This window comes from Calonectris borealis, chromosome 2 (assembly GCF_964195595.1).
Source record: "Calonectris borealis chromosome 2, bCalBor7.hap1.2, whole genome shotgun sequence".
Taxonomy (NCBI): domain Eukaryota; kingdom Metazoa; phylum Chordata; class Aves; order Procellariiformes; family Procellariidae; genus Calonectris; species Calonectris borealis.
Genome location: NC_134313.1, coordinates 25,804,600 through 25,816,723, shown reverse-complemented (window position 1 = coordinate 25,816,723; position 12,124 = coordinate 25,804,600). Strand labels below are relative to the sequence as shown.

Genomic DNA, 12,124 nt, shown 5'->3' with positions numbered 1-12,124 from the left:
TGTCCCTAAATATTGCTGTATCCTAGTAATATATACATTTATTCCTCTATCTGGAGTGCTGAAAACATTGTGCTGCTTCATTACAGAAATCCATAAACTCGTGTAAAGTTTCTTAAATAGTGTCTTGGAGAGCTGGTGGCTTGGAATAAACAAGCAGTTTTGTCAAAGGAAAACAAAACATACCAACTCTAACTTTGCACAGATGATTTTGCAGCACTTTTCACTGAGTGAGGTTATAAATTATCTCTGAGCTATTCTGCTTCCAGTTACTCCATCTGTAATCATTCTAGTGTGGTTTCTAAAGGAAATGCATACATATAAACATGAAAATACTTCCTGTCCATGTTGAGAGGGAGGTTTCTTGGGATTTATTTGACAGACAACATATCATGAAACCTTTAAATAACTAGCACGTTTTGGACAAACTTTTCAAGCAAAAGCATCTGTGCATGAAGCAAAAAGTAAAACATTTCTCATTTCATATTAAGTATGATTTGGCTCGGATATGAAGCTTTGGCCCTATACCCAGGGCTTTTTTATCTGGGGACAGGAGAAGAAGAAAAAGAAAGATGGGAAAGGTTTTTTGTAAACATTGCTCTCTGACTTCCTCAGAAACAGTTGCTTTGACTGGGCTCATTTGACCAGGGCAGCCATTTCCATTGTAAACAGCCACCTCTGAAGCAGATATTTATAAGCATTTATTTATAAGAATTGCTTCCAAAGGGCAGTTGATCTCATCTGGAAGAACATCTAACATAGGTCAGGTGGTGAAAGTGCCTACTGCTCTCCTGAATGTGAAGGAAGCTTCATCCAGATGGAGGTCAGCTCCCTCCCCAGCACCCTCCTGACTGTAATGCTTCTCCACATGCCTGGTCTTGGAGCTCTCTCTTCAGCCTGGACCCAAAACCATCAAGTGAGTTTCTTAGTATGAAGAAATTAACTGTGGACTGCACTGCAGGGGAGCAAGGATCCTTAGTGGGATGAAAGAGGAACAGAACAAGAGAGAACATTATAGAGGTCTTTAAAATCATGAGTGGCAGAGGACGTAAAGGAAGAACAACTGCTCACTGTCTTGGCAAAAGAACTAGGGGACAATTCAATGAAATGGCTAGTGGCAGGTTTCATAGCAAACCAAAGAAGATATTTCTTCACATAACACCTAGATCAGCTGTGGGACTGCTTACCACAGGACATTGCAGGTGCTGAAAGTCAACATGGGTTCAAATGCAGGCTAGAATAATCAGTGGAAGAAAAATTCCTGTAAGACATGACCAGTAATTCAGCAAGTCCTTGAGGTTCAAATTTCTGATAGTTTGGAGAATATTCTGGGCAAGTCGTGACTATATATGCTTGCACTGCTCTTTCTTCATTTCTTTTATTGTTCTGTCTTGCACTTCTCTTTCTTCATCATCCAGTACTAATTGTTGTGATTTGGATGGACCTTTCACCTGATCCAGTAGAGCTGTCCCTACATGCACGTGGTTAGCTGCGGCGTGATGAAAGCCAATCCCTACTTCTTTCTCCAGTGCTTACCTTGTATGCAACACTTGACTGCTTCTCACCACAGAATTATTATTATTCCTGTTTCTTCACTACTAGGAAAAGCTCCCTCTTCTCCTGAAGGCTGTCAGTCTTTTCATATAGTAAGTGTAAAGTGTGTCTTCATGTTAAGGGCTAAAGAGAAAACTCAGAATTCTCAAAGGATTTTGTTTTAATACTTCCTAACTGTTTCAGGCAATCTCTCTCCCTTGATACTCTGAGTGTGCATGATCTACTGTTCTTCAGGGCCAAATATTACCTACTTTTCTGAAGTTACCTCAGAGATGACCAGATCAGATGACCCAAAGGTGCAGTTTGCACCTGCAGTTTATGAACTGAATTTTTAAAAGTAGTGGAAGACTTTGGGTGACTCACTTCTAAGACATCTGAAAAGCCTGGGGCTTAAAAACTCTTGGGCACCCATTGTAGAAAAAACACATTTTTTCAGAAACTTTTGATAAACGCTACTTCTTCCCCTATGTACAGAAACGTTAGAAACTTTTGAAGAGTCTGCCTCATTAAAGTAAGTATATCTAGTAACTTCCAGTAAATTTTGTACAGGAAATAAAACGTGCTACCTTGATAGGCTTATTTTCTTTCAAATAAAATACAAAATTAATTATACAATCAGTGATATTTACATATTATCCAGTGCTTATTGTCATACATAGTGCTAAAGCAAATAGCTGACACCTGGTGCCTTGAGTCTCCAAAACAGAGCTCTACTGAGAAGATCCGGATGTCTGAAAATTTTAAGCAAAAAAACACATCTTAATTTTACATTTTCCTCTGTAATCTCAGACTTCTCAGAAGAAAACCACATTGTCAAACTTGACAGGAAAACGTTGCAAAGAAAGAATTGTTCTCAGCCTTTCCTGCATACAGAGTGTAGCAATCAGCCAGCAATAGCTGTCTATCAACACGGAAATCTTCTGTTTTCCCCAGGTGATCTTCATAATATTTGCGTAGTCAAGAACCCGACAGTACACGAGGGCTGTTGGGACTATCTTGAACTGGACAGGTGGTCACGTCGGCAGCCGTCCCTCTAGAGCTGTTTGTAGGCTTGCTGCTCGCCTCACTGCAGCTGAGCACGGTTTAGGTTGCAGTCAATGGCTCCTCAAAGCACCGCAGCTGTGGGAGGAAATTCCACTCCTCTTGGCTGGGTGAATGACAGGAGAGCAGGGAAGTAAACATGAAATTAGTAAATGTGATTTCATACCATTAAACCTCTCCAAACTGCACGATGGTATCAGATTGGTACAAGTCGGTGGTTGGTCTCGGGCTGGAATCACTGAGATGAAAGAGGAGTGGAGTAGAGGACTGGTGCAACTAGGCACGTGCTGGCTAAAACCTCCTCTTTCAATTCAGTTGTCTCTGAACCTGACGCATCAATCCTGTGCTACATCGAGGAGAAAATTTATCCTGAATTAGGAAAGGAAAGGCATGCGGTGGCTGTATTTCAGCCTGCAGCTATGTCAGTGTTTGTCCCGTCACCAGGCCAGGGATGGCACGCTGGACAAAGGCTCCCGGACGAGGAAATTCCTGTGGTTCAGCACTTTTACCTGTGAAACGGTCCAGCACTGGCTCTGGCATACTCTCGCCATCTGCCTACCACTATTCACTTTGCGGTTACTCTCCCTCCCTTTTTAAGTAAATAGAGAATAGGGCCTGAACCCACTGACACTTTGTAGGTGGGCTGTGTGAAAGAAAAGGATCCTTTTGCCCTGTCTCCCTTTCCTCCCCGCATGGGCCTCCCATAAGGATTCCTGGTAGTGGTTTGGACGTCTGAAATGTAAAGGTCACTTCTGCAGAAGAATGATACGTAATGCATACATAGCTGTGGTGAAGAGGTTGGGGTAAACATTTCCAGGCAGAGGCTGAAATTTCTGCAAATATATATTTAGTTTGTAAATATTTCCGCAATTTAGACCCTGTTTCATACAGTCATATGCAAGTTTCATTCCAGAGAGTTTCACATCTGTCTTAAGGTTTCCAACACCTTTTAAGATATTTCAAATAATATGCCTGTTCTACAAATGGGAGATCTTCCTAACTCAAAGCTGTTATGTGACAATTGTACCATTCCACCCAGTGAAGAATACAAACGGCTGTGGGAAAAAGCGATCCAAAGCTCTCTGGAGACACAGAAAGCTCTATTGAGTTCAGTGAGTTATGGGTGAGACCCTTAAGAATGCAGAAATAATAAATTAATCAAATATTTAAGTTTACTCGTACAGGACTAAGCACATTTTCTCCTCTAGAAATGTACTAGACACCAAACAGATCTAAGAGCTTGAGTTCAAACAGGAGTAGCTGCGGCAATATGAGAAAACTTGTACATGTGCTGAAGAAAGGAAATTTTCTACTGGAAGGTCAGGTAAATGTGCAATCAGCTGCAAAAATATGGAATGATTATTGAAATTATGCAATTCCCCCCCAAAAAAACACCTTTGGGCCAAGATTAATTCCACACTGTTTGAATACATAAATATTTGCCTGTGTTTCTTCTTAGGCATATTTCTAAGCAACATCTTTAAAAACTTATTCTCCAAAACCAGATTAACCAGCTCGTAAAAAATAAGAAATGACATATGCTTATATTAACTGAATATGTTATAGCCATTGGCAAACTTGTATGGTAATTATTTCTTCCAGAGAAGGTCGTCCTGTGTCATGTGCTTTATAATAGAGAGAGGCTTATGTAATACAATTATCCAAACCATTTGGATGACACCAGCTAGCTCAGGACCAGGATTTCTTATGGGTCAGTTCTGGATTATTTCTGCGTATTATACAAGAAGACTGCTTATCACAAAATGCTTAAATGGTATTGGGAGCAAAGCCCAGCACCCAGGACTCCCCTGTCCCACATAAGCACCCTAACCACGGGACTACACAGCCACGCTTTCTCCAATTTTCTTCCTTTCCCCATGGATTCTTGCATACTTGGCTTCACTGTGACAACAGGAGGGTGGAAAATGGTCCTTCCAACCTAACTGAAAACCTTATGTCTGGAGCATTCATATGGCAGATAGGAGCTGTGGGTTTGAACCCTCTTGGTTTGGGAGCCCCGAGAGCTCTGATCTCAGAGTCTTTGTGCAATGCTTGTATCACCCGACGACTATACAAACAGTGAGTAATGTCACCTCCTCCTCTGGCTGCATATTAAAGGATGATGTTAAAATGCTACGTGGTTGTTAAATACAGTTATAGGGGTTGTGAAAGAAGTTAGGAGCTTCTGTCCTTTGGATTTTAGGCATCCTATAGGATGAACTTCTACTCTTCCAAACTTGCGTGCTGATCTACTGATAAAAAGCCGGAACTTCTTTTCACAGGGATGACTGAGTTCCAAAAAATGGGCGACCTTCGTACTTACTTTTTATAGTAACTTGTGAGTGACAATCTCAAACACTGTAAACGTTAGTCCCAGAGCATCCAGGGGAACTAACATACATTTTTCTCAATTCACAACAAACAAGCAAGGAAATGCTCAAATGTAGTGCCTAGGAAGCAAAATGCATCAGTTGTCCTAGTGGATATTCTGCCTTGGGGATACCATAGACCTAAAAAATGCATATATTTTTGTACTTCATGAAATATTTTAGACTGCATCCATTCTAATTAGGTTCTTAGATAAGACTGAATAGTGAGTTTCTGTCATTTTTTCCAGTTTCTGAATTCAGCCTTTGGCTCAGTGACTGGCTTCCATTTTATGTCTCTGGAGAGCATAACTTACTGCCTGAATAATTATGCTGTTTTATGTCCAAGGCACTTATCTGCTTCCATTAAACCATGTTGAGATTTAAAATTAACACAAGAGAAGGGAAAACTACTCTGATACAGATTTTCATTTCAGCTACTTTGGTATAAATTCAATTATTAAAATACTAATGGAATTCTCTTTTCCTTGAAATTTTTGTAAACAGTTAACCATTTCAACAGTAAACAGTTAAAAGCTGAGATAATTCAGGTTTTATCATATTTCTCCCTTTCGCCAAAATAGACTTAATTGAGAAAAGATGGAAAAATTATTAAGGGAAAGTAATGGCCTGAGACTCTGTTCTTGTCAGAAATAATTAAAAGGTAGTCTTACAGAGGCAAAGTTGCAAGATTTGTAATTATAGAGTGGTTGAAGAGTTATTCAAACTCTCACGGAAGCTAAAGGATGATTATTTAGACTTACAGTTGACAGATGTTTAAGTAACAGTAACAAAACCACATTGACTGATAGTAAAACAGTTAAATTAGTTTAAAGGACTTTTACTACACTAATGACGTGAGATACTTGGGGTCCCAGCCAGCGCCATGTATTCCACAAACTCTGAGTGCTTTCTTCCACGTGTTGTCCATCACGTTCATTCATCTTAACCTTTGTTTAACATCCTGTCCATATTTTCTTTGTCTAACTCAAACACTGCTAGGCAAATGTAGTAATTTTGAATTCTGCTCATTCTACACTCATTATTTTTTATCACTAGTCTGTTCATGTCAGGCAATGCAAGATCAGGATATTTAAATATTTAAACACAAAAATGTGTGGGGAGTAAGCCTGTAAAGTCGTCACTGATAGAACTGTTCAGACAAATAACCTTTGCCAGCAATGAAGTGACCCTAAACCTTACAGACATTTGGCAAATACTCTTTAGCCTCCCACTGTAGATCATTTTCTTGTGAAACTTCTGAACCTTTTTAGTGGCCTCCCCAGTTCATACTCAACTTACCTTGAATATTCCTATAGAAACCCATATGCCTTCGGATTTAGCCAGTGGCTTCTCCAAAATGGTTCCTGTAGGTATTCCTATCGCCCCTCACTTTTTGTTGAGCTGTCGATAAGAAAGCGTCTTCTGAGGATCCTTGGGGCCATTGACCCACATATGAGTTTTGGGTCCATAGAGCAAAGCGGAGCGCTCACCTCCCAAGAGGTAAAAGCCTCACCCGGAGGCTGTTCTCCTACCAGACAGATTTTGTTTCATACAGGAGTGAAGGGAATGAAGAAGCTCGCTCATATCAGTAAAGCCTCCAGGAGACCTACTGCAAATGACAGTAACCTCAATGCTGAAGTAATAATATTGATGTAGCTAGAGTAGTCTTAGGACACATTGGTAAAAGAGGATCAGAGCACAGGAAGAGGTATTGTCCTTTATTAATCAGCTCGTAGACCTGGAAGATGGACAGCTTTTTGAATTGCGTCGCTGTCATTTCTTATCACACCTGATGAAATGGACTCTGAACCTGAAAGGAATGGACCGCAGTTTGGGGCTTAGCATTACAAGAGTGCAATAAGACAGGTAAATCTTCATAAAGTGAACTTGATCCATTTTCAGAGTCATCTGGAGATCAGATTTAATTACTAATTATATTGCTTCATAATCAACTAACAAACATGTTTCAGTACATTTGAGAAACTAGTGCCTTTTTTAATAACACAGGGATTTTACTAGACACCCTGTTATTAAACTAATGATCAGCGCTAAGGAGAGGGTCTCAACTGCAGTGGTTTTCACAGTTTACAGGCTTTAGCGGTGTTATTTACTGAGGTTACATTGCAAAATATATTTATGATTTTTATCACAATATTTATTTGAAGTTCTATATGTTGTCCTAATTTCACAAGCTGAGTAGTCTGCCATAAGCTATTTGCACCCTTTAAAGTCGATATAATTTATTAAATGCTTTTCAATACAAGGCTTTTTAGATTATGTAGGAGATGTGTGCATAGTATATCGCATTTACAAGCTCAAACATATGGTATTAATAAAGAGTGATGGCTCTGACAATTTCCTTTTCTAAATAATGAAACTTTTTTGATTAAGGGCTGAAGATGCCAAGGTAGCCATTCTGTAATCTAACAAACATGTGCACAGATGTATTTGAACACATGGTCATCAACGCATGTCTGTAAACTCACATAAGTATAATGTGAATCACCCTTGGAACTATCCCACAAAAGCCTGATCCAAAGTCTATATAAATCTATAGACAGATTCCCACTGATTTTGTTATGTTGTGGATGAGGTCCAAAAGGGATGATTACAGATGGTTCTTTGCAGAAGGCAATTTATCAACTTCTTTAAGAACTGTTGAAATCCTCTCATGGCAAAACTTCCATTGACTTTATTGAGATCAGGATTTTCCCTATGTATGTTTAGACAATCAGCTTTATGTGCTCTTTAATGACCAAGAAGCGATGCTGATAAATCTGGGAATTCCGTCATGAATAATTGATTTTCAGCTGCATAAAGTATCTCTGCCAATGCATTACAACTGATACTCTTACACGATATTAAGATATTTTAGGGAATGTACAGTCATTCTTCATTCAGACATCTATTTTATCCTCAGTCCCTGCTGGGATTCAGAGACCAAGTGCTCCTTTGCCTTTTCGCATGCAAGCTAATTAATGTCAGTGCTGGTGCCATTAAAAATTGCATGACAGCTAGCATGCTTGCCTAAAGAAGTAGAAATCTTGGTTCAAATCCCTCCTCTGCCCTGTGTCGCCTTGCATCTCCGATGTCCTAGGAAGCTGCCTGGACTCCTATGAATGGGCATGATATATGATTAAAGCTGTCCTAATTTCTATCAGACGTTTAAGTATTCACTGAAGGGCTTTTGGGAATGTAGGTCTTCCTTCTCATGGCCCCAGAAGCAGAAAACTGGAGATTTATTTAGACATTGGATAATTTGTTCCCCATTTGCTTTCTTTCTCCCCATCCCAAAATAATTATTAGCTATTCCAGGGACACCTCAGAAAGAGAGGTTTTCAGGACTTTTCTCACTCTGGCTTAGCAGTTTGAGCACTCTTTGTTGTGGTTTAACCCGGCAGGCAGCCAAACACCATACAGCCACTCACTCGCTCCCCCCCACCCAGCTGGATGGGGGAGAGAACTGAAAAAAAAAAGTAAAATTCGTGGGTTGAGATAAAGACAGTTTAACAGAACAGAAAAGGAAGGGAAAATAATAATCATAATAATGATGAAAGAATATACAAAATAAGTGGTGCTCAATGCAATTGCTCACCACCCGGTGACCAATGCCCAGCCAGTTCCCGAGCAGCGGTCACTGCCGCCTGGCCAACTCCCCCCAGTTTATATACTGAGCATGACGTCGTGTGTTTCGGAATATCCCTTTGGCCAGTTGGGTCAGCTGTCCTGGCTGTGCCCCCTCCCAGCTTCTTGTGCACCTGGCAGAGTGTGGGAAGCTGAAAAGTCCTTGACTAGGGTAAACACGACTTAGCAACAACTAAAACATCAGTGTGTTATCAACATTATTCTCATACGAAATCCAAAACACAGCACTACACCAGCTACTAGGAAGAAAATTAACTCTATCCCAGCCGAAACCAGGACACTCCTCCAGGAGACATGGTTTAAGCACTCTTGACAGAGGAGAGCTGCAGAATAAACAGCTACTGTCACTGCCAGATTGAACAAATTCAGGTACCACTAATGAATGATTTTTGGCCGAAATCAAGCTGTCACTGGAATCAATAAGAAATCATGTTTTCCTTCGTAATGAAAACAGGCACACAAATTGAAAAGGAGGAACTTCAAGCTAATACTGTTTCATTTTCTAACTATTCTGCTCCTGTTTACTAATTTACTCTTTTTTGTTATTTTTTAGGATAAGGCCTTAAGAGTTTTCTTTTCTGTAAATATTATCAGGTGATTTCTTTTTAAAAAATATAACCTTTTTTTCCTTTCCTGCAGGTCCTGTTGCCACCATATGATGATCCTGTGAACGGCGGTGCTAAAGATCCACCACCACCTTATGTGTCAGCATAAGTGAGAGAGTGCTGTGTACCTAGCGAGGATAGCTTTACTTTTCAGACATTGGAGCAATAGTTTGATAATTTCACTTCCAGGATATAACCTCTATGGGTTATATACATTGCGGTTTTGCTGGCATATTGAAACATAAATTGTATGATTACAATTCTGTAGATAGTTTTAATAATTTGCTGCAACTACAGTGGCGTTTCAAAAACTAGTGAACTAGTTTCAGAAGAAATCTGGGTAGCACTAAGGTTACGGTAGTCACGCTTTTTCCACCGTGTCTGACATGCAGTGCTAGAGAACATAGAACTCTGGATTCTCAATCAGGTTCAGAGTGTAACTTTCTTTTTTTTATTTGTAAAACTTCCAAAGCATTACAAATGTGTTTCTCAGATGCCCACTTTCACCTTCAGAATACAGACCAAGTCCAAAAAAGTGACATTCCACTTCACTCCTGTTCTGCAAGAATTTATTAAGTTATTATGCTATGAAGGGTGATGATTGCAAAAAGAAGAATGAGTCTTATGCACTATTCTCATCAACCTGGCTAATGGGAAACAAATTTAATTGGGAAGAACAAGTATGGGAAATGAGAGTAGACAAAGCACTCTGTGATGTGTAACAAGCCAGAACCTGTGGTCTACACGGACTCACTTTGTCCCAGCCTGCAACTGTTCTAATGCTCAAAAAAAAAGAATTCTTACCAACTTCTGGTAATTTTCTTTTCCTGCCTACACACCTTTTTCCTCCCCACCAACTTCACAAATAGTATTTTGAGGTCACAAAATCCCTGCTTTTGAAGCCCCATGGTTACGTGACAAAGCTGCATCTTTTGCACTCAATATGCAAATGTTTTCCCATTGGAATGTGCCTGTAAATATCGCAATGTTCTGCTGAGTGTGAACTAAATTATGCAGATTCTAAGATACATGTTCCCAACGTATGGGAAGCTTATGCATGTAACTTCCTCGAGCATTAGCAGATATGTTTTGCGTGTTTCTCATATACATTCTTTTTATGACTGAACTGGTTGTGCTGAGAATCTTTCTCATGGGACTCATCCATCCAGGAATGCTTGTGTGAGGTATTTATTTCTTCCCCAGCGAAGTGCCTCCTGCACATGTAACTTTTTGTTGTTGATGAAGGATCTACTTTTAATTGAAAAGGAACAGGAAAAGGGAATATAATGTGTGTCTCTACCTCTCATCGTTTCCCCCTGTGGTGTCTCCTCTGCATTTGGGGTGATTGAACAGGCTGAAGCTAGACTGATGCCATTGCACACCGCCCCAGGTGAAGGGCAGTGCAGAGCTGGGCCACAGTTTGGAGGGGCACCAGAAGAAACTGAGGTTTCATCTCTCCTGTGACTCGGCTGGCATGTGAGTCCACACCCTTCCTAAGGAGGACACCCGTTCTCACCCTCAGTGCATTGACTCCATTCTGCAAACTGAAGAAGAGTGGAGCTTTTCCTGCCTTTTTCTGGAAAAGAACTTTCCAGGGGAACACAGGACCCACAACTTCTTTTCACGGAGGTTGCCACTGTGACCTGTCCTTGCAGAGGCCAGGGAAGGAAGGGCCAGACTCTTTCTTCCTGTCTCTTTCACACCCCTGGGAAAAGGCAGGTCCCCATCTGCTTGTTGGAATTTTACTTCAGGGTTCATCTACTCTGAGATCAAACTAAGCAATGCTTTTGACTGAACCAATCCTGAAGTCCATCCATTGATCTCTGCCACAGTCCTATTGCTTCCTTCAGAATAACTCCATATATTATTATGTCATTACAGTTATCTCTGGGAATTAATCTGAATTTGGGGTTTGGGCTGGCTGGCTGGGCTTCTGAGCTTCATTTTCTTTCATTCTTGACAGATTTGTGAAGGATTTTAAACAGTCATCTGTTTGAGAAAAGCTGGTTGTAACTACATCACATCTCTGTATACAAACTTCTCTACAATAAAAGGGTGTTTCCTCAAGACTATCGAAATCATTTTTGCTGGTCTTCCAAGCACAAACATACATAAATTCCTGTCCAGTCAATCTGACATGGCAGGATTTTCTCTGTAAATGACCTAAAAAACAGTTTTTCAGTCCACCCACCAGTCTATTCACCAGCTTTCCCTCCATACTGTATAAATGGAAAATAGAACAGTAAGTTCTATAATTTATTGTACAATAAAATCAAGAGGTAATTCAAGTTTTTAGTTCATTGTCCAGAACTGCAGGCAGTTTTCCAGGTCTGATGAAGTGTGTGATACAGAACAGGGCTATACTGAGCTACACTGAAAGCTGGGGCTTCTTTTTCTCCACATCATTATAGGGATAACGTTGTGCTAATTCACATGAAATTTCTGTAGACTTTAGCTTGTCTTACTAAAGAATCAAGACTTCTTCACACACACCATATGTGCATAAGTGCAAGTACATGTGTCCTGCCAGTACTCCTAATACCTTTTGGATTTTGTCCAATTTGAGTTAAAGAGGGCAGGGAGGTTATGGTATCAAAACCATGACATTCCTATATATACTGTAGATAGACAGCTGGGAAGGCGGGAGCAGATAATGTAATATAAGTTCAGCCCTGCTGACATATCAGAGGATCCACGTGGGAGATGAATTCCCCTGCTCCCAAAGAAAAACGAGATTCTCTGAGTTACATGAAGAGACATGAACTCCAGCTGAAGGTTTTTTATCCTCGGTTGTTGAATTCTTTCTCCATTTCCATGTCTAATCCTGGGGAATTCACACCACAGCTTTTCTATAATTAATTTTTAATAGTCAGTCATCTGTGACACAGAAACCCATTAAAAACCTGGCTTCTT

General features: G+C 40.2%; 1 protein-coding gene across 1 annotated transcript in view; it reads left to right on the top strand.

The window, feature by feature from the left end:
* The window catches only part of LAPTM4B (lysosomal protein transmembrane 4 beta), a 67,593-nt gene extending 56,315 nt beyond the window's left edge, over nucleotides 1–11,278 (top strand). The window contains exon 7 of the mRNA XM_075141404.1: nucleotides 9,246–11,278. Within this exon, the coding sequence (XP_074997505.1) occupies nucleotides 9,246–9,320 (75 nt within the window). The 3' untranslated portion in view covers nucleotides 9,321–11,278. The remainder of the gene's footprint in view (nucleotides 1–9,245) is intronic.
* Nucleotides 11,279–12,124: the final 846 nt, after the last annotated feature.